Genomic DNA, 23,235 nt, shown 5'->3' with positions numbered 1-23,235 from the left:
TGTCGTGGCGGCAATCCCCGAACCCGCTGGTGGACACCGGCGGTAAGGGATGCCGTCAAGCTGAAGAAGGAGTCCTATCGGGCCGTTTTGACCTGCGGGACTCCGGAGGCAGCTGACAGGTACCAGATGGCCAAGCGGAACGCGGCTTCGACGGTTGCTGAGGCAAAAACCCGGGCGTGGGAGGAGTTTGGTGAGGCCATGGAGAATGACTTTCGGACGGCTTCGAGGAAATTCTGGTCCACCATCCGGCGTCTCAGGAGGGGGAAGCAGTGCAACGTCAACACTGTTTACAGTGGGGGTGGCGTGCTGCTGACCTCGACTCGGGACGTTGTGAGTCGGTGGGGAGAATACTTCGAAGACCTCCTCAATTCCACCTACACGCCTTCCATTGAGGAAGCAGGGCCTGGAGACTCTGAGGTGGATTCTCCAATCTCTGGGGTCGAAGTCACTGAGGTAGTTAAAAAACTCCTCGGTGGCAAGGCCCCGGGGGTGGATGAGATCCGCCCCGAGTTCTTAAAGGCTCTGGATGTTGTGGGGCTGCGTGGACATCGGGGACAGTGCCTCTGGATTGGCAGACTGGGGTGGTGGTTCCCCTCTTTAAGAAGGGGGACCGGAGGGTGTGTTCCAATTACAGGGGAATCACACTCCTCTGCCTCCCTGGTAAGGTCTATTCAGGGGTGCTGGAGAAGAGGGTCCGTCGGGAGGTCGAACCTCGGATTCAGGAGGAGCAGTGTGGCTTTCGTCCTGGCCGTGGAACAGTGGACCAGCTCTACACCCTCGGCAGGATCCTCGAGGGTGCATGTGCAACCAGTCCACATGTGTTTTGTGGATTTGGAGAAGGCGTTCGACCGTGTCCCTCGGGAGGTTCTGTGGAGGGTGCTTCGGGAGTACGGGGTGCCGAGCCAACTGATAAGGGCGGTTCGGTCCCTGTATCACCGATGCCAGAGTCTGGTCCGCATTTCCGGCAGTAAGTCGGATTCGTTCCCAGTGAGGGTTGGACTCCGCCAAGGCTGCCCTTTGTCACCGATTCTGTTCATAATTTTTATGGACAGAATTTCTAGGCGCAGCCAAGGCGTTGAGGGGGTTCGGTGTGGGGACCTCAGCATCGCGTCTCTGCTTTTTGCAGATGACGTGGTGCTGTTGGCTTCTTCAGGCCGTGATCTCCAGCTCTCTCTGGAACGGTTCGCAGCCGAGTGTGAAGCGGTCGGGATGAGGGTCAGCACCTCCAAATCCGAGTCCATGGTCCTCGATCGGAAAAGGGTGGAATGCCCTCTCCGGATCGGGGATGAGATCCTGCCCCAAGTGGAGGAGTTCAAGTATCTTGGAGTCTTGTTCACGAGTGAGGGGAGGATGGAGCGCGAGGTCGACAGGCGGATCGGTGCAGCGTCGGCAGTAATGCGGACCCTGTACCGGTCCGTTGTGGTGAAGAGAGAGCTGAGCCAAAAGGCAAAGCTCTCAATTTACCGGTCGATTTACGCTCCTACCCTCACCTATGGTCACGAGCTATGGGTCGTGACCGAAAGAACGAGATCCCGGATACAAGCGGCCGAAATGAGTTTTCTCCGCAGGATGTCCGGGCTCTCCCTTAGAGATAGGGTGAGAAGCTCGGTCATCCGGGAGAGACTTGGAGTAGAGTCGCTACTCCTCCACGTTCAGAGGAGCCAGATGAGGTGGCTCGGGCATCTTATCAGGATGCCTCCTGGACGCCTCCCTGGGGAGGTGTTCCGGGCATGTCCCACCGGTAGGAGACCCCGGGGACGACCCAGGATGCGCTGGAGAGACTATGTCTCTCAGCTGGCCTGGGAACGCCTTGGGATCCCCCGGGATGAGCTGGATGAAGTGGCTGGGGAGAGGCAAGTCTGGGAGTCCCTCCTAAAGCTGCTGCCCCCGCGACCCGACCCCGGATAAGCGGAAGAAGATGGATGGATGGATGGATGGATGGATGGATGGATGGATGGATGGATGGATGGATGGATGGATGGAATAAAGCCAAATAGCAACGCGTTAGCACCGATTGTTGTTGGTTGTTTTTCTTTTCTTTTTTTTTTTTTCTTCTTAATTTACTCTCGCATTTACTCGTGTCGTGGCTCACTAGCGCCCCATTTATGAGGCAAAAGTATTGGCTGCCTCAAGGCACATGCCTTTTCCCGCTGACTGCAAGCACGCGCCGTTTGCACGCGCTCACTACAGTATGTGTGTGAGTGGTGCACACGCTCACACGCACACCCTGAGAGGCACTACCTGTCACTGCCTCAGCCTCCATGATTCTCGTCTCCCGTTGTTATTTGAACAAGAAATACAGCTATTTTGACTATGAAAATGATCCAAATGTATAGGAAACACACCAACATTGCATTAAAAGCATAGACCACAGGACAGATATTATATTATGTTTTATTATATTATTCATTTTTTAACAACTTATGGTGACAGTTTAGGAAACCACGTTGAGCCCTTTACCGCCCCTGGTGGCAAGGTGAGGCACTGCCTCACCTGCCTCCTATGAGTGCACGTGCCTGAAATTGACCCATTCCTCCTTCCAGAATTGGTGTAACTTAATCCAAGTTTGTAAACCGTCTTGCTTGTACCCGTTTTTAGGTCTACCCATACATTTTCAAACGGACTGAGAACAGGTCTTTGTGGTGGATGCTCAAAACCATGTTGTAACCACGATGGCAGTTCGCTTTGGGTCATTGTCGTTGGTCACCCCTTTCAGCGATTGTGCTTTCTGCTCCACACTCTGACTACGTGATTGATATTAAATTAACTGTTCTGCTTATCTAGTAATAATTATCAGCCAGACGTTTTCCTGTACAAATTTCTGTTTCAAATATTATTGTTGCCCTTCTCGTCTTTTGCATCACCTATATGCTTCTCGGTATCGTCTCCCAAACGTGAGTCATGTTAACATGCACTTCAAGCTCGGAACTGTTCTGCAACGTTTTCCACGACCAGCACGCATGTTAAGAAACATAATGACGCCATCTAGTGGAGACAGATAATCCCTTTCTAATTTATAAATTAGAACGCTGTTCAGTTCGTAACATTAATTTCTGAGGCGAAAACGCAGGTTGATTTGCTAAACTGCTTCAAGTTTGACAGATGGGGTGCCCAATTTGGATTATTTTTTTCTGAAACACTATTTCCACTCTAGAACAATTTTTAAACGTGAACTCCACCACCTTAAAGCAAAGCTGGCTGTGAATTTAAAATAAATTGTCTCAACATATTTCAGGGTTTTGATTTTATTCAAAATAGACGATTTCTGTACAGAACAAAACCCACTTTTTCTCACAGAATTTTACAGTCCAAATATATATTTTCAATATGTCACAGTTGCCCATGAGTGGAGTGATTTTCCACACTTTAATCCCTAAAAACATTACCTGTGACCAAAATGCTATACAAGTGAAGAAAAAAGAAAATAAATAAAGAAAACTCAAGACATCTCAATTTAACATTACAAACATTGCCATTGTTCAGTGAGGCTGTTCAAGGCTATGAGCAAAATGCTATTATCGGTGCTTTCACTTGTAAATCAAGTATTACGTCAAAACAATGCAGGTTTGTGGAGGTTTTGGAACGACTTCATTGAACACTAATTCCAATTGCGATGCAGCATAGCCATCCCAAGCAGGAATTCGTGATGCAACAAAGCTGGACACGATCAAGGAATATGTAGTTTTCCTTAAAAGGTGGCAGGTTGTCCTGTGTTTTCAAATGAAACATTCAGCAACTTGTACTCCCTTTAAAATAAAAGTCTTGTCTAAAACACTCGATCAAACTCAGTCTGACTGGTGGTGGCAGGGTTTCTGTTCTGGTTGGGCGGCTGTTGGGGCATGTGGCCTCTTCGCCGGGGTGGTGCGAGATATTCAAACATCGAGGTGTTATGGGTGGAAAGCATGTTCTTGAGGTCCGACGGCATTGGGTCAGACCAGAAAAAATCATGGTTGAGAGCGTCGTCGCTGTCTGTACGCTGGGCCGGGTCCAGGACCAGCAGCTTGTCAATCAGATCGAGAGCGTAGGCGTCTTTGACGTAAGCTTTGAGACGATCCTTCACTTTCCTTTTTTGGCCTTTGGGAAGCTCCATTTTCTGGTACAACTCATACTTCTTGTCCACATCGGGCCAAACCTTCGGGAAATACACACAATCAATGAAAAACTGTGGTACGAGTGCCCCGACATACAAGTTTTTTTTAGTTAGGATGCGTCATAACACTATTTATTTATTATGTTGGGACAAACACACAAACTCATAAAATAAAAACACTTGCAAGGGGCAATGAGAAGATGCTCATACTGACTGGCCACAGACGTCAATCACTAGGCCACACCTCTTGAAGGTGTATGTAAACACACAGCATCCGATGCGCGTGTGTTTATGTGAGGGAGAAAGAAATATTTTTAACTTAACTGAACATTATTTGTACATGTTTTAGAAAAGATTTTTTTTATTTTAAAACAGTAGTAACAAAACTAGAAAGTTACTAGTTACGGAAAGGAAATACTAACTCGGATAAAAATAATGGCTGAGAGAAATAATTACAAGCTTCATCACAGAATCACTTGTAAGCTCGCAAATTCAGTACCACAGTATGGGCTAGCTTGATTTAAAAAGATGACGTACTTCGGCTGTGATGGAGCCACAAAGCTGGCTGATAAGAGTGAGCTGGTGCTGCTCAGTGTTCCCTTGCATGATAGGACTTCTTGTCCACATTTCTGCCATGATGCAGCCTGCTCCCCACAAGTCAATCGGGGGACCGTAGTCTCGTTCACCTAGACCCCACCAAAAAAAAGAGTTGCGAAACACACCGATTTTTGTATTGATCTGAAAGGTTTGAGGAAATTGACTAAGTCACTTCAGTAGTATTTCTTGCTTTCAGAAATATGTTAATGTCTTCTAACTTAGTGTGATTCTTTTTCATTTTTATTTAGGACTTCTATGACAACAGAACTAGAATACTAGATATAATATGTAACTATAGTATATAAATACTAAGATTATCACAGTGATAATAGATTTTTTTAGTGAGGCAACAAATGTAACAGAATAGATCAATAAACTATCTTTCAAAATAATTCATGGTTCATTTACCTTTATTTTAGCAGAAGCCTAATCTATACAACAAATGTATTGCTAATTTTTGTTTAAAAAAAAAAAATCAATATCTCCATCTATCCTTCCACCCATAACATTTGAAAGAAAAACAAAACATAATTGCTTACAGGTGTTCTTGGACATTGAATCAAGGGCTGCTCGATTATGAAAAAAGTATAAACCACTGAAGACATTTCTGCAGCACATCTGTGATATTCAGTTCAGTATATCTTCCTGTGTCAACGACTTCTTACCGAGCAGCAGCTCCGGTGGTCTGTACCACAGTGTGACCACGCGGTTGGTGTAGCGGTTCCCTTGGCTGTTTTTGGCTAGGCTGAAAGCTCGAGCCAAACCGAAGTCAGCCAGTTTTAGGACGCCATCTCTGGTGATGAGCACATTGGCTGCTTTCATGTCTCTGTGAAGGATCTGAAGACAAACAGCATCATGATTATGTACTGTACGAGTAAGGTTACTACCCCATTCTTGTCAATGTAAATATTAACATGTACCTTTATTTTTGTTTTCATTTAACAACCATGTGTATTCGTACAAATCTTTAACAAGTGCCTTACCTTGTTTCTGTGGATGTAGTATAATCCATTGAGCAACATTTGCATGACCTTCTTGATCTCTGCCAAGGTGAACTTAACATTGGTGTTGCTAAGCAGTCCGGCTAGGTCGTGCTCACAGAAGTCAAACACCAGGTAGATGCTGCCTTTGTATCGGTTATACTGGGTAGCTGGAAGAATGATTGGAAACAACCATCTAAAAAATCCCAATTTCAAACAGTACAAGTGGTTCAGAAGATGAATGAATGATAATGCATTTGTCTTTTTGAAGACCACTTAATACTTAACTGGAAAAAAAAGTGTTGCATTTGTTTTTGATCCAGATGCATGTTTAAGCAGCCTGTACATCTACTTAGTGTATCTAAATCCAGATGATTCTATTTTGTAAGTAAAGGTCAAAGATCCTTTTCTTAAGTTGAATCAAAGTATGAAAAAAAATAAGAACATAGCAGCTGTGTGACAACATTCCTCGAAAAAGAAAAAAGTCAGGACTGTGTTTTGACACCAACCTTTAGTTCTGCAAATCTCAATCAGATTCACCACATTCTCGTGTTTGAGCAGCTGCAGGATTTTTATCTCTCTCAGAGCAGTGATCGGGAACTGAAACAGCAACCAGAAGCCAATTTTAATAATTAGATACCCAATCCATTTCATTCATCAACATTGAGGAGCAGCGTCGTGAGCTCATTGCTCATAGGCACGCCCTGCGCTACCAGCGTGTATTTAAACGCTGTTCTCCTGTCACTTATAAAACCGCAAAGTAGCACATTTGCAAAAGGTGATGCGCAAAGTGACAAGAGCTCACCGTAACTGTAATGTAGCATCACATTAATTGAGTCAATGGACAGTTAACGGCTGCCGTAAACACGCCAAGAGAAGATCAAACTAGTTTTCCACTCAAACAAAATTGCGGTTAACTGAATTTCCATGGCAAAAGGTTGTCCTGTGTGTAAAGTAAAGTTATAAAAGGAGTCATTTTAGATTTGTGATTGACAGCCAGTTGGAGTGGATATTTACATACGTCATAGGTTTGCTGCAGCTACTTTGTCTGATAGTTTCACCCTTTCCCCTTAAAATAGCAATTCTCGTTTTAAAAGTACTGTGAAGACTTACCCCTTCCTTCTCATTTTCCATTAAAACTTTCTTCAGTGCAACCTTCTTTCCAGTCTGTCTGTGTTTTGCTTTGAACACCTCCCTGTGAATGAGACAAGTAGATCAGAGAAGACACATGAAATAGTGTTGTATGTAACGTAAAAATAATTATCTCTTTATTATAAACGCAACATCCAGGGTATTATAAAACCATGTATATCCATACACAAATCAATTCTCATTGAGGAGGTTAACGTTCTCTTAGCTCGGAAACCAGCGATGTAAACTTTGTTTACGGTACAAGTCATTAGCAATTAGCTTGTTAAGGCACATTAACACTGAATCGCGGGGTTTATACACCTATTACTCACCCAAATGTCCCTTGTCCTATTTTTGCTAGTTTTTCATATTTGGAGAACTCGTCACAGAAAGGAAATTCAACTCCTTCGTAGTATTTGGACATAATGGCGGCCTCTCGGTCAGGCCTGCAGATGAGACGTCGAACTTGTTATTAGGCTAATTTTACACACACATAGAACTAACCAAAGTGCACAGCGATAAAACATGTAAGACAAATTGTTTAGTTTTGTTTTCTGTATGCATTCTTACTTTTCAGTCCCGCCGGAGTTGTTGGTTTTTTCTCGCTGCATGTTTGCTTAGCATGTACGAAGTGCGCAGTGTCTTCTTCGTCTTGCTGGCGCTTGGCAACCGGTATTCATGCACATCACCGCTCTCTACCGGACTGGGTGTGGATCAGTCGCGGGTTAAAACAGAGAATCTTCGATTTTTTTTTTTGCGCCCCAAATTGAAACATGTTTTCATAATTTAGTGCTGATGCCAGTATGTGCTGATTTTAACCTTTAATTATTCAAATTATTTTCTTGTATAATCGAGGCTAAAATTCAAAATGTATTGTTTTAATAAAAAATTACCGGAATATAAATATGGACCATGGTCATCAAATCAACGAAATACATAATAATTTTGTGTGTGTTTTTCGTCAGTTTTGGACAGTTGTGATGCCAAAGGCCACACTCTAAATGTATAGTGTTAATAAACTTTATTTCACACAAAGTGACAAAATATATTGGATCAAGTGTTGTGTGGTTATCAGAGATGGGGACTCGAGTCACTGTGACTTGGACTCGAGTCGACTCGAGTCGCTGTTTTGATGACTTGTGACTTGACTTGACAAAAAATGAAAAAACTTGAGACTCGACTTGGAAGTTAAAGACTCGGGACTTGACTTGAGACACGATGACTTGAATGACTTCAGTGTTATTTAGTTTATGTTTTCAGTTTGAATATAAAATTAATAATACATTTAAAAAAAATTATATCGATAACACGGTAGGAGCGCAGGCTGAGAATGGCTTTGTCATGATTGGATCACTACCCTGTCAATCAATCAGTCGTGCGCTCTCTACCTACCGAACGTGTTTATTGGAGAATCACGCCCCTTTATATCAGACATGCGCAAACGTGTCAGCGGGAGCGGTACCGCGAGTCATCACCTTCGGCTATCGCAATTACTTTTATGACGGCAAAAGACAGACAGCACAGTGCGAGATATGCAACAAAAACATTTCTGACAATGTTGAAAACTGATGTTTATAGAGCTCTGGTGTCTCCAGATGTTACAGATGAAACATAAAATGTTTCTAATGCTCTTTGTGTTTCTTCTTTCAGATTTTTTTCAGATTATTTTTTCATATTTGCAACTCAAATGTGTCCGAAACTTTTGGCAGACATTCATTTGTTTAGATTGAGCTGTCAATAAATCATTGTATGAGGTAATTTCTTTTTTTTTTATTCCATGGTGTATTTTACTGAATATTAGTAATTACACTGCAAATCCAAATTATTGTCATATTTTTTAAACATTGGACAATGATGGTTACTTAAAGTTACTGATATCTTGTCTTTTCACTACTAAGATCAGATTCTGCGGGTAAAATTGCAATAATAAAGTGACTTGACTTAGACTTGACCTATTTAAGGACTTGACTTGGTCTTGACTTGACCTATTTAAGGACTTGACTTGACTTGCCCAAGAAAAAAATGACTTGGGACTTACTTGAGACTTGAAGGTTAAGACTTGAGACTTGCACATGTGTGACTTGGTCCCATCTCTGGTGGTTATGGTATGGTAACGGTATTTACAACACATTAACACAGGGGTGTCCAAACTTTTTGCAAGGAGGGCCAGATTTGATAAAGTGAAGTGGCCCGGGGGCCAATACTTTTTTCAGACATTTTTAACTACCGAAATTTCATGCAAATACATACTGTTATGAAACAAATTTCATTGTCCCAATTGTCTTTATTTTTTAAATGACAAAATAACCAAATATAAGCCACTCAGGCAAATGTGAACAACTTTAAAAACACAAATTCTGCCTTTCATTCATATCTGAAGAGACAGATAACATCGAACAAACTGTATGAAAGAATTTAATTTACAAGAGTTTAAAATGATTTTTGCCTCATGAACATTTTAAACAGGAGTTATAAGTAATGCAAAGTTGTCTGTTATTATTAAAACTTAAAACAAGTGAATTTTGCTCTTGTCATTTAAAATATTTTTCAGAAAGTAATAGTTTGTGTCACGTCTACAGGTTCATAACTTCAACAGTATTAACATGGCCACTTCGTAATATTTAATATTAAGTAATTTTTACTTTTGATTTACTTTTGACTCACAGCCCCACGTGATGAATCGCTGTTGTGATGCCAGTTCAGCTTGGAGCTGCTTCACTTTATCAGCCACGTCGTGTGTGTCAGCATGTTTAGTCTGATGGTGTCTCTTTAGGTTGAAATCCTTAAACAAGGCAACAGTCTCTTTACGAATTAGACAAACACAATTGCCTTGATTTTCAGTGAAGAAGTATTGTAATTCCCATTTCTCTTGAAAGCGGCGGCCCTCAATGTCAACTTTCCTCATTTTCGTTGCAGTCGCCATGACAGAAATGAGCGGAGAGGGCTGGTGCTGTCACCTTTTGGTAATAGGAGGAATTACAGTTTCAAGTTTCATGATTTTTTTTTAAAAAAAATTTATTCAGTTTTACAGTGCAGGCGGGCCATGAATAATACATTATAAGACGGAAGCTGTGGGCTGTATGAAATATGACCGGGGGCCGGATTTGGCCCGCGGGCCCGACTTTGGACATGCCTGCATTAACAGAACATCTTTGGAAACCTGTGTGTTACTGTTGAATCCACGAGCCGGCCTTCGTTGTTTGGGTAAAATATATAAATACCGGGGATTATATTTAAAATTTATATTTTGAATGATGCTATTAATATGATGATTATGCTAAACGGGCTTTAAAGCATAAGCATGAGAAATATTGTCCCTCGTGGGCATTTATTCTTATTCTTATTCTTACCATCATTATTCAATGTTTTACCAGGTAAGTCAATTGAGAACACTTTCTCATTTACAATGACGACCGAGAGGAAATAAGGTGTGGGAAGTGTATTGCCCAAGAACAGAAGGACACGTGATTCGGTCATCGCTGGATTCGAATGCCCCCCAACGGTCTTGTTTTCAATTTTTTTCTAATATACATTTAGTTTTTTTTTTTATTAGTTTGGATCGTTTTTTACTTTATTTTTTAAACGCTATGAATTTGGAATTTCTGCATAATAATTTGCTTCCGCTACGTCATCAAGTACGTCACGCCCCAAACACCATATTTGGTTCTAACTTCCCTTGACAGCTCAGCGTCCAATAATGGTTTGCATGTCGCGCGTGTGGAAGCCGTCTGTGTTTGCGGCGAGGCTCAGAAGGCGAGTCTGGACGTGTGAGTTGACGGGTTTTCCAGTCCAACACTACAGCACCAAGACTGCTCCTCATATTCCGGGAATGGAGTACCAGGTGAGCCCTGTTCATACCAACCTTCCGCGGTACGCCGCTCGCTAACTCGCTGCTGGCTAGCTAGTCTGGCGAGTCTGTCAAATTCTTACCGCAACTTTTGAGTTGCATTAAAGTTTTCTGTTAGTCCTCAACATGGCTGACAGGAGAAGACTACGATCACTCCGGCCTTATTTGACACTGTCAGTGAAGCCTTATAGTATCTATCTAGTGCGCCTGTGTCATCCGAAGCGTAGACGGCTCTTTTTGCTCAACTGAAAGAACATGAAATTATCGTGATTTAACCAAACAATTAACGTGGAGAAGATGGCAAACGCAACACGTGCTGTGTATGAATTGAATTGCTGAGATTAGGGTTGCTATTGTCTCGTTTAATCGCGGTGATGATGGTAGATAATCTAATTTTGCACCAAACTTCAAACGCTGTTCTTCTGCTACTGATGTCTCGGATAGCAACCCGGTCACCGTTATTTCGGAGAGCGTCTTGGAACTGAACGATTAGAAAACATGCACAATTCTTTCATGTTATTACGATTTAATATGAAAAGCTCCTATTACGATTAATAATAATAATAATAATAATAATAATAATTATACTGTTATTATTCAAAATTCAAGCAATACATGAAGATGTATAACAATGAAAAATGTAATTAATTGTACGTAAATGTTGGGCTTTTGCAAAAATTAGGTTACGCATGTCTTATTAGATATGGTTTATACAACTATTTCATTCACAGTTGTTTACTCATAAAACACTTTGACTTGTATTTTTTCACACAAGTTCACAAAATTCTATAAACAAGTCTGGCATTAGCTGCTACAGTATAATTTAAAATAATTAAATTGGTCCACAATATAAAAATGAGCTATGCATCTGAAATAAACATTTTTCTTTCACAAATGAGCACTGTTACGTAGTGCATCTTGTATTCTCTCATGGAAACTGCCATTTTTAGGATAATTTGATTTTGCAAGAGTGCAAATTAATGAGATTATAACGTGTTCTTGACTTCCAGCTTTTTGGTTTTGCACAAATTCTTTGATTTCAACACACCTAGATTACATATTCAATTGCCAGTATAATTGAAAAGAAAATAATTATGCAAATCTATTTATTTGTTTTTACCCTTCCCGCAAGCCTTAAACACACTTAAACTTGATGAAAACCGGCTTTAGAAGTGTTGCTTTGCACCTATTCTTACATTTTCATGATCAATAACTTTTTGTATCACATCAAACTGAGAAAATAAACACGTTTGCACTGTTTTATTACAACTGACACGTACTTGCGCAAGAAAGATTGAAGCATTGTATATTTAAACACTGTTTGACCAAATTTGGTAATTTTGTGTAATGGAAATGAGTCATCCTATTGCTAACATTGTCAAGTGGCCCACACTTTTGTGGGGTTAAACTGCAGCTCCCCACTTAAAAGGCGCTTGGACAAAAGGACTTGAACTGGACTTCACTCAGTGATCATGACTGGTTTTTCTTCCTTGTCTTTGTTTTATTTTTGATTATCTTCAGCCAAACACAGCCAACACAGCCAACACAGGTGAAAAACCTTAAAATAAACACAAATAAATGGTCAAACTCTAAACCATAATTAAGCAATATAACCCAAAAATCAAATACTTAATTTTTAAATACTAAGTCAGGATGACTTAGCCAAACAGCTTTCAACCCTGGTAAGTACACACAAACATTTTTCCCGATTTCTTTTTTAGCTTTTACTTTTTAAAATACACCACATAATTTACCACAATTTCACTATAATGTTTAGCATAACCATAACCCATACATTAATTTGCAAAGCCACCCAGATGTGAGCTGTAGCCCCATATTAAAATGTCCAAAGGCTCACCGGCTCCTTCTTTTGTTTCGTTTACCAAGCTTTCCGCTGCGGTCCTGCCCTTTGGAAATGCTGCCTTGTCCAAATCATAGCAGGGTACCGTGAGCTCCAACACTCTCCCTCTTAATTAACCCCACCTGGTGCTCTCAACAGCCTGCCTCCTTCAGTGTGGCTGAGACACACCCAGGCAGAGACGGTGCGGCTTGCAACTCATCTCAACAAACATAATAATGCAATTAGCATTAATGTTACTGTAATTCTAAATCTTATAACAACTGCTTCCTCAGCATGTACAGCGCAGCAACATAGTCCAAACAGAGCATCTAACAATACCCTTTGGAGTAGCCATCGTAAATTGCTTTTCCACCCCAAACTGTTGTTATGGTTATAAGCATCACATATCGCAATTGGTCTGCAGAGCTTTTCATTGATGCAGATGTGCAGTTTTTTAGTGTGTCCTCATTAGCTATCGTACAAAAAGCTAAGTATATAACACGCTTGACTGCTCTGTGTTTCAAAAACCCTTTAACGTATTTTTCGGACTAAAAGTCGCTCCGGAATATACGTCGCATCAGCCATAAAATGCACAATAAAGTGAAAACATATATAAGTTGCACCGGAGTATAAGTCGCAGTTTGGGGGAAATTTATTCGACAAAATCCAACACCAAGAACAGACATGAACGAGCAACAACAGGCTAAACGATACGGTATGCTAACGTGACATAAACACAAATGAAGAGGTGAGAACAGGCCTGACGTAACATTAACAGTTATCCAAATAACTATAACATAAATCACACCTTTATCAAACCATCCGTGTCACTCCAAATCATTAAATCCATCGATCGTCCTTTATGTAAACAATGCCGTGTGTGCGCCACTGACGTCGGACTCGTCGTCAGTTGCAGTTCAAATTATTCCACAGGCCCATATAACGATATATAAATTATATATCAAATAACTATTATATGAACAACAATATTATCAAACCATCTGTTTCATTGCAAGTCATTAAATCCATCGATCGTACTTTATGTAATCAACGCCGCGTGTGCGCCGTGCTACTGACATCGGACTCGTCGTCAGTTGCAGTTCAAATTATTCCACAGGCCCATATAACGATACATAAAGTAATATCAAATTCCTATTATATAAACAACAATATTATCAAACCATCTGTGTCACTCCAAATCATTAAATCCATCGATCAAAATCTTCGTCATTTATGTAAACAATGTCGCATGTGCGCTGCTCCGCTGACGTTGGACTCGTCGTCAGTTGCGGTTCAAATTATTCCACAGGCCCATATAATTACGAACAACAATTTTATCAAACAATCTCTGTCACTCCAAGTCATTAAATCCCGTGATCGAATCCTTTGTACTTTATGTAAACAACGCTGCATGTGCGCCGCGCCGCTGACGTCAGTTGCAGTTCAAATTACAGTAATCCTTTGCTACATCACGGTTCGTTTATCGCGGTTTTACTACATCGCAGATTTTTGAATTTTGAAAATTTGTGAATAATTTCACATACGAGTCGCTCCTGAGTATCAGTCGCCCCCCCCCCCACCCAAACTATGAAAAAAAACGTGACTTATAGTCCGAAAAATATGGTACATTATTTTATGTGGCCCTTGAAGGCATATGTCTGTCAACTTCCATGATTCTTGCTAAACTCTGTACCAAAATGTTTGTCATGGGTAATGACATTGAGATTTTGCAACATGTTTTTTAACTTTTTACAGTAGCTTGAACAACAATTGAACAAACTGCTATCCTTGACATCTAATTTTAAAACTAGTAATATATAATTTTTATGTGTGTAATATGTGTTAATACGATCAGACGATTACATAAACATTTATTGGGTTTCACTGTCATACATTCAATCGACATGTACAAAGTGGTCCATCTGTGGTGTAAAAACCTAATACAGATGAATTTATAGCCTTGTGACCTTGAAAGTAATCACGTTAAATCGCAACAATATTGAGGGGGAACACATTTTTAATGCAGTGATGTCACATTTGAGAAATCTCAAACTCTTAGCACCAAAAATATAATCATCTGTTGCGTTGCTTAATGTATATGCAGATTGCTTAGCCGATTATTAAATCAAGTATCAAAACAACAACAAATGTCTAATTGACTATGTTATAAAGGCTTTACTGCTTTTGTTTTAGGATGCCATTTGTACCCTCAACACGCTACAGACAAATGCCAGTTGTCTGGAGCAAGTACGGCGAGAGCGGAGCCATCCTGAGCTGCAGCTTCAAGCCATGAGAGGCTTCCTGGAACGGGCTGGCCTCACCGTGAGTACAGTATTAAACTCAAATAGTCCAAAGGTCACATTCTATGACTGTAATCATTACAAAGGAAACTATTGTTTGTTGTGATCACTTCAGTACTTATTACATCATTGGTTATCTTGTGTGTGTTTTTCAAAGGTGAAGGAACTAGACCACCTCAACATCATTCATGTGACGGGAACAAAGGGCAAGGTGAGTTGACCTTATGCAAATGTCTGTGTTGTCGGCAAAGCGGTAGCTTGGTGGCAGTGGTGGATGGTTAGCATGGCTCTGCCTCGCAGTTCTGAGGATTGGATCTCAGCATTTCTGTGGGAAGTCTGCATTTTCAACCTGTGCGTGCATGTTAGGTTCATGAAAGACTCTGAATTGTCCAGAGCAGTTACTATGAGTGAATGGTTGTTGATAGACTATGGGCTCCGATTGGCTGGGTACCAGTATAGAAAGTCAGCTGGGATAGGTTGCAGCTTACATGCGACTTTATGAGAATAAATAGTATGGAAAACAAGATTTTTAGAATTGTATTTTTCATTTTTTTGTTTTCCAGGGGTCAACATGTGCCTTTACTGAGCAAATTTTGAGAGGTTATGGCTTCCGAACAGGATTTTACAGGTAAAATGTATGATTACAATTCAGTGGACCACTGCAAACGCAAAATTGAGCACCTGTGGAATCGCATATAGGCAGAATCTATATCTGGGATTCCTAATGTTTTATAATTGTGGCAGTTTATCCTGAGGGTTCAAATAAACAACTGCATCTCCCTGACTGCATTGTATGCAACCAAATTCTGTGCTGGAGAAACCACGTGAAAAAATTGCCGGCTAAAGTGTGGAGCCCTGCTACACACGTCTATTATACTCAGATTTTTTGCTATTTGCTGGCCGCTCCCCATTTCTACGTGAATAGGGGGATTCAACTGTAGTATGTCCATCTGTGTTAGCGCTGGTAACACATGGGCTTTATTGTTGAAACAAAACATGATGTTGGCAGGATATGGATCTGTATTCTATTATTTTGCTTGCTCTCGTGTGGTTATACAGAATATTAAGTACCTTGAGATAACATCTGTTTTGAATCGTCATACACGGATATTGCTAATTGATTAAATCGGCATATACAAATATTGATAATTGATTATTCCTATTTCAGTATGTTTGCTTTTAGAAAGCCTTCAAGCTTATTTTTTTTAAAAATAGTTTGTTTACTGTGGTTGTAGTTCCCCACACTTGGTCCAAGTAAGGGAGAGGATCCGAATCAATGGACAGCCAATTGGGAAAGACTTATTTACAAAATATTTCTGGCAGGTTTATGGACGACTGGATGAAACAAAGGTGGGTGAATAATGCAACAAGTCACGCATACAGTTTATTACAGTATTTTACTTCATGTACCATATTTTTTAACCCTGCAGCTTATCAATGGATTTTTCATTAAAACACTGCATCTTATACGCCGATGCGGCTTATATTTGAACAAAACAGGAATTTTAGCTAGCGCGGCTAATATTCAGACATTACAGTATTTTAATTTTCATGTTGCTCTTCCTGATTTATTAGAAATCATATTCCATAACGCTTTTGAAATATTGCATGTTAAGAGCTGGAGTTTTTGGACTGTAATTCCCGTCAGATGTGTAATATTAGGAGTATACAAAGACAACAAGGCTGTGTTTGTCCTGATTTTGCTCCTTCACAACCAAAGACGTCAGACACCCGACTATCTTGCGTCTTATAAGACTTTTAAGATAATTATTTTGTGTGAGGTGTGTTAAGCGTGCTTATGTCCCCAGTAAAAAGGGTCTAAAACCAGTCGGGGCTGACAATATATTATTATATTTTTTTATACTAAACCTGTTTAATATACCATAAAAAAAATTGTATTTGTGGAGGAAGTTCTCCTGAGGTGGTTGACTCCACTAATGGAGAGGCAATGAAATGAAGCCAATCAAAGAAGCTCTCTCACTGACAAACGAGGGAGCAGCAGTAAATAAATATCCTACCAATCCTGTCTAGTAATTTCCTACCTGATGTTCATTCATCCATTTCCTGAACCACTTATCATCCCTCAGTCGGGTCGTAGAAGCGCTGGAGGGTATCCCAGCCGTCTTGGGGCATTAGGCGGCCTGCCCGATGTTGTTTTCTTATAAATATGCGCTCCCGGGATGGTGTCAAGTGGTTCTCAAAATAAGTATTATTTCCATGCAGACATTGCCATCATATTCAAAAATATTCAGCCAACATTGGCGCATAACCGGAGGGCCTGTATTATTATTATTTTTTTAACTTTATTTAGGAACACAAAACAAATAAAAATATCAGCCTGAAACAAACCAAAAGACAATGAATCCTCTACTATAGAGCCTACAAAATAATACCCACTTTGTGTTCCCATTAAAATAATTTGACCTCCTTTATAAGTTTTCTAATTTATCAACATTTGTGTATATGCCTTTTAGGACGAGCCTTATTGTCTTTGTGTTCGCGAAGTCACTTGTGGGCACACATACTTGACCGGTGTTGAAAGAACATCTTTATGTGTACGGAATTCAGTTTATTTGAGGACCCCACACACAATACAAACCAAATCGTTTAATGTTTTTAAACTGTTAAAATGGTTTATCTTTGCCTGTCAAAGATAATAAATACATATTTTAAGAGTTGAAACATCCTTATTTGTGTATCTGGATTTAGTGTCACAATTAAGTTGTCTAATACAACACGAGGCCCTTGACATCATGATGAGCATGACCCACGCGTGACAATGAAGCTGGGTCACATTACTTGCATTACCATTAAGCAACTAAAAATTCTTTCCTGATGCAATTCACTTTGCATAACCCACTAGTAAATGTGATGCCAAGTTGCTTGTGGTTTGGCTGGGAAGTAGCTTTGGGGTCAGATGCTTATTAATGGTCACTAAATAAGACACGACATTTTAAATTGGACATTGGATTGCGTACCGTGAGGTCCAAAAGTATTTAAACTGTGTCATTGATGTGTATTTAAAATAAAAACTTAGCCTTTCAACTTTTAGCATTAATAAATCAGAGCTATTTTGCGCTGCATACTTTCATTTTCAAGGACTACGTCCAAATCTTCTGAGACATTGAGTCATTGTTTTTCCAATAATTCAATATCCGTTTAATTCTTAGGAAGCTCATGATGCGACAATGCCTGCATATTTCCGCTTTCTCACCATCTTAGCCTTTCATGTCTTCCTTCAAGAAAAGGTAGGTATTCAGTTTACATTGTCAGACAGCAATTTGGAGCTTGAATTGAGCTGTGCCAGAATCTAACACATTCGGTACCTCCTCAACCCTGTAATAAAAAGCATGACTCAGTAATTATCAAATTACATTGTTCAAAATTTACAGATATGGAGCATGACCTGTTTTTTGTAGAAATCCTGTCAGGATATGTTTCATTGTCGTCCTTTGTTCAGGTGGATTTGGCTGTGATTGAAGTTGGGATTGGTGGAGCGTTTGACTGCACAAACATTATAAGGTACATTTGCTGTTTCCCCTTTGAAATCCACTGTCTAAAAAAGTGATGAGCTGACATGTAGTAGTTGTCATATTTGGAGGTACAATTTTGACCTGCCACAGCAAAATGTGTCACAGTAACCCATATTTCAAAAATACTTTTGGCATAATCAAAAAAGAATGATCTCGGCTTTCCTATGACACAACAACCATTGTGCTACATTACTCATTGTTACTAATTAGGCTGCTATTTTCTCATGTGTTTGACCACAAGGAAAAAAATTATACCGCTAACCTTAGAAACAGGTGATTGGTTAGGTCTAGTATGGAACTATGAGGCAACGTAATCAAGTTTTTCTGATATCAAATACCATGTTCAAAGTAAAAAAATTAAGGAACAACAGGAACAAATCATTAACTGTTAAACTTGAAGTCCTGTGTCAAATTAAGAACTTCGGATTTTCCCCTACAGTCTAGCTCAGGTATGGGCAAACTACGGCCCGCGGGCCACATCCGGCCCACGGGACCGTTTAATCCGGCCCGCCAACCCTAAATAAATTGTATTATTAAACTTTTTTTTTTTTCGGTCATTTTGCCTGCAATGACTGCGTTTCCCCAGTAGATGGGGAACCACTCGCCTGCGCATTTACTACCGGAAGCCGTGTCAGAAAGCTCGGTGCACACTCACAAGTGCGTGTACGTACTCAGTAGTACGGAAATGGCGCACTCGCGCTCTATTTGTGTCAGTGCCGAATTTAGAGCGTGGGCTTTGACGACAGCATTCTTGTAATTTGCGCGCCGAGCTTTCGGATACAGTTTTACGCTAAAGCCACCCACAAACCATCCCCTGGAATCCTTCCATTAAAATGAGTCACCCAAGGAAAAGCAAGGTGGACACTGAGTGCCGAGTGTTTAAAAAGAGTGGCCAATTTGGCTCGACGTACGCGACGTGACGTTCAGCCACATGAACATCAACATCAACCCGTCACAGATCTAGGTAAACGGACCAACACCTCGGATCTCTCCTAAGAATTGACACAACAAATTTTACTCCAGACTATGACACACTAGCAAAAAAAGGGAGACCAACAACACTGTTCCCAATGAAAATGAAGGGGAGGCTTTCAAGTTTGTTGTAAAAAAATGCATTTTGAATATGAGCTGTACAAATAGCAGGGATTGAAACTAGCGACCATTCTCATTTTCAAACAATGCAGGATGCTCAAGGACATTGATGCACCACCTGTTTGTGACTAATCTTAACCTGTAAAGTTCTTAAGGCTTACTTTAAGGAAGTGTTTCCCGTTTCCTCAACTCTGCTCTGATTTTCAGATACCCCTCACCGTGTTGCCGTTTTGATTACTTTATTTGGATGTATGCTTTCACCGATTCTTCAAGATGATATATTTGGTCAGAATGTTTGCCGTTTGATGTGATCTCATAAGATAAACATACATCTTTCATTAATCTGACCTGCAGGCACTGAAGTGATGGAGACTGTTATTCATAATAACAGTGTCATATTTTATGAGAATCACTGATAGCAGTTTATTAAGGATGTTTTTTTTTTTTTTTTTTTTTTTAATGCTGTTAATAAATGCATTTGTTTTCAAAAAACTTTTTGGGAATATCCATGCTTTACTACCTACTAAAGGCCCAAATCTTTTATGCAATGACCTTTACAGGTCGTTTATATTACTTCACACAAACGCTACATCCATCTGCTCCTGGTTCGGCCCCCCGGTCAAAATTTAGAACCCGATTCGGCCCGCAAGTCAAAAAGTTTGCCCACCCCTGGTCTAGCTGTTTCTACCTATAGGTGTCAGTAATGCCTAGATGTTTGCTATTGGAATGTCAGCGCGTTAATTGGTGACAAGTAAGGTGGGGGGAGCGGCGCAGTCGGAGAATATAGTACAGAACCAAAGCTAAAGGTTTCTTTTCAACATCATTCTATGATATTCTTTAAACACAATTAGATACATTACCTCATAGTCACTGCTACTCATCCTTCACTCAGCCACTGGAAACAAGAACTCATGATGCTATGTTCTGGCATTCATGGAAAATGTGATATTATTTCAGGAAAAACACTACCGTTTTTGTCCGTATGGTGTCGCCATAATCAACAAAAAACGAAATTTGTCAGCGCTTCTTAGACACTTGCTTGTGTTGCTACTGTCTTTGTAATAGTCATTCAATATGAATAGACATGGCTCGTTTTGAACTCCAGCTATGTTGAGTAGTATTTTTAATCATTTTTTACAGTCTTCGCCTTGTCTCATTCTCGACTTCTGTCTCAATACTCTCTTGATAGTTTCTTGGTCTCATTTGGTGTGGTCTTGACTCCAAGGCTAGAGTACTCTTTACACAATGTCATTGTTTAACATTTCACAGTGTTTATTTCATGAAAATGAAGTAGAAGTTTGGCCTACAAAACCCCTGTTGCCACGTACAGTGTCTCAGAATCTACCTGAGATGTTCTGGCTCATTTTGACATGGCAGATCACAGTTTTGGACTGCATTGATGACTGTTGTGTTCTGTATACATTCACATGTGGCATAATCAGCACTTGTAGTTATTGTTTTTACCTTTTTACTTCACTTTGCTACTTCACAGGAGACCGTGGGTATGTGGGATCTCTTCTTTGGGAATAGACCACACACAGATTCTCGGAGACACTATAGAGAAGATTGCCTGGCAAAAAGGGGGCATCTTTAAGGTCAGTGTTGTCATTACAGGCACAACTACCATATGTTACTTTTTGTGCTTGTTACTACTCTTCATCAGATCTTCAGAAATAGTATGGGCTTGCTTGGATTCACCTAAGAGTAGCGACAACTTCACCTTTTGATTTATGATTTAAAGTTCCCGTTCTTGTACTGACTTCAGCCAAAGTTTCCCCAATAACCAGCCTAGTCAACGAATTACTTTTTTTTTTTTCTTTCGAACTTATTCTGGGGGTGATATTGTAGCATTGATTTGAGGTTTCTCTATCTTCTGTTTGACATTATAATCTCACATGCATGCATCTGTCTGATTGTCACTTAACTTGATATTTTAAAGACAGATTTTATTTGCCATGGACAAAAACACAGAATAACAACTAAAATGCTGGTAACGTAAAAGTGGCTTATACATCTCAGACAGAATCCTGATTTAGTACATCAACGACAGAGTGAATGGCATGTTTTAATTTGTATTTGAGTAGCTTTTACACACTTCTACTTTAGGAACTCCATTTCTCATCATAAATGGTCACAAAGTATGAAGGGTTGGGAATGCCTCTATTAGTTTTACTGGATGAAATTACTTGTTCATACACAATATATTTAGATTGTAAACTTACCTGAATATTGATCGCAAGTTTCTGAAGCGACTGGTTGGTTATTGGCCCTATTTTGACGGACAATAAAATGACTCGCGGACAACGAAATGACTCGCGGAAATAATGTTTATCTGCATTGGTTTTAAAAATTACAAATAGATCCGGTTTTCTATCATGCAGCAATATTTTTGTCGTATCTCCTCTGACTTCCTCATTTGCATGTTTAGATCTGTCCTTTTTTTTGTTTTTTAGCCAGGAGTCCCTGCTTTCACAGTCAAACAGTCAGGAGAGGCAATGGATGTACTGAGGAACAAGGCCAAAGAGATCAGTGTAAGCAAACATTCATTTGATGTACCTTTTACTGATATCTAAATTTTAATTGTTCACATACCGATGGATCTCTAGACCACAAGTCCATCAATTCAGTTAGTAATTAAATCAATTACATATTTTGTTAGCTACCTCTTTCTGAAATAATTGAACAAGCCATTCTTTGTTTTGGTCCCACTATTTTATGAATACAAATGAGACTTCACCATTGATCGACAGATTTCAGACTTTTTCGGAACAAAATGAATGTGCTCTAGATAAGGACAAAACAATTCAGAACTGCTCTCTAGGGTTTCTTTGCAGTCGAGCAATAAGGGCGAGAGTGGGGTGCTGTTAAGAGAGTTACGACTCCTCGAAGGTGTATGCTTTTTTTTCTCTTTTGTGGGCGTCTATTAGAGAATAGTGGCATTGTCGATTTAATGTGTAGTGTTCATTTGCTATCAGTGAACGTGCGCTAACATTAACCTTAGATGGTGCTAAATGAGTCTAGCATCCAAGTTTTAAGTTAACGAACACCATTTACGGTCCTCTCTCCACCCATCTATAAATATGCTTTTGACAAAAAAAAATTTACCAAAGGTCTTTGCCCTAGGGTTGCTCAGTTAAACAAATTTTAATCATGATTACGATTTTGGCTGCAAAGGATCCTTAATATTCCTATAATCAAAGACAAATGCTTATTTGGTGTTTTCTTTCTGAAACGCACATGCGCAACTCAACCGCTACACCCCCACGTGTGATTTAACAGGAGTGCTTTTTTTTTTTTAATTAATTTTTTTTATTAAAAATGTTCAATAAAGACTGTTCCAAACATGTTCAATAAATGCTGTTTCAATTTCCAACACATAATCGCCTGAACTGTTGTTGTAGTGCCCTCTGTGGGTGTGTCCTGACTTTGAGGACTACCAGGCAAACTGTGGACCATTAAAACTGGGCTTGGCGGGACAGCACCAGCGGTCCAATGCCTCACTGGCCCTGCAACTGAGTCACACTTGGTTGCAAAGGAGATGTCAACCAGGTAATACAGGAAGAACTGCCTCTCAATTTTTAGGTATCAGTTTAAATATTCAGACATCCAATAGAGATGAAAACATTTAAGCAATTTTAAGGATTCAAGGCTGATTAAATGCTGTTGTTTTTTTCCTCCCCAGACAGAAAATTGTTTCCAGTTTAGAGAAAATTCTTATACCCTCCTGACAGTTTTGGCTGTCGGTCAGCCTTCATCAGAGCTGTCACCTCTTCCTTGTGTGACGTGTAAAAACAGCTGATCGGTTTGGTTGACCTTCAAGATGAG

The 23,235-nt window shown here is 40.1% G+C and overlaps 2 protein-coding genes across 2 annotated transcripts in view; one reads left to right on the top strand and one right to left on the bottom strand.

Moving 5' to 3' along the window:
- Positions 1 to 3,229: 3,229 nt before the first annotated feature.
- On the bottom strand, positions 3,230 to 7,499 carry cdk9 (cyclin-dependent kinase 9 (CDC2-related kinase)). Its single transcript, XM_049738562.1, has 8 exons — positions 7,369 to 7,499; positions 7,131 to 7,244; positions 6,781 to 6,862; positions 6,177 to 6,267; positions 5,671 to 5,837; positions 5,353 to 5,524; positions 4,628 to 4,776; positions 3,230 to 4,132 (listed from the first exon to the last, which is right to left on the bottom strand). The coding sequence occupies exons 1-8, from the start codon at positions 7,407 to 7,409 to the stop codon at positions 3,767 to 3,769; spliced, it is 1,182 nt and encodes a 393-aa protein (XP_049594519.1). The 5' UTR covers positions 7,410 to 7,499; the 3' UTR covers positions 3,230 to 3,766.
- Positions 7,500 to 10,462: 2,963 nt separating this feature from the next.
- The window catches only part of fpgs (folylpolyglutamate synthase), an 18,549-nt gene continuing 5,776 nt past the window's right edge, over positions 10,463 to 23,235 (top strand). Inside the window, exons 1-10 of the mRNA XM_049738486.2 lie at positions 10,463 to 10,639; positions 14,679 to 14,807; positions 14,943 to 14,996; positions 15,349 to 15,413; positions 16,021 to 16,135; positions 17,956 to 18,033; positions 18,246 to 18,307; positions 20,903 to 21,005; positions 21,864 to 21,941; positions 22,812 to 22,959. Coding sequence (XP_049594443.1) covers positions 10,496 to 10,639; positions 14,679 to 14,807; positions 14,943 to 14,996; positions 15,349 to 15,413; positions 16,021 to 16,135; positions 17,956 to 18,033; positions 18,246 to 18,307; positions 20,903 to 21,005; positions 21,864 to 21,941; positions 22,812 to 22,959 — 976 coding nt within the window. The 5' untranslated portion in view covers positions 10,463 to 10,495. The remainder of the gene's footprint in view (positions 10,640 to 14,678; positions 14,808 to 14,942; positions 14,997 to 15,348; positions 15,414 to 16,020; positions 16,136 to 17,955; positions 18,034 to 18,245; positions 18,308 to 20,902; positions 21,006 to 21,863; positions 21,942 to 22,811; positions 22,960 to 23,235) is intronic.

Source organism: Syngnathus scovelli, chromosome 13 (assembly GCF_024217435.2).
Source record: "Syngnathus scovelli strain Florida chromosome 13, RoL_Ssco_1.2, whole genome shotgun sequence".
NCBI classification, from domain to species: domain Eukaryota; kingdom Metazoa; phylum Chordata; class Actinopteri; order Syngnathiformes; family Syngnathidae; genus Syngnathus; species Syngnathus scovelli.
Note: the sequence above shows the minus strand (reverse complement) of the source record. Positions and strands in the feature narration are given on the sequence as shown.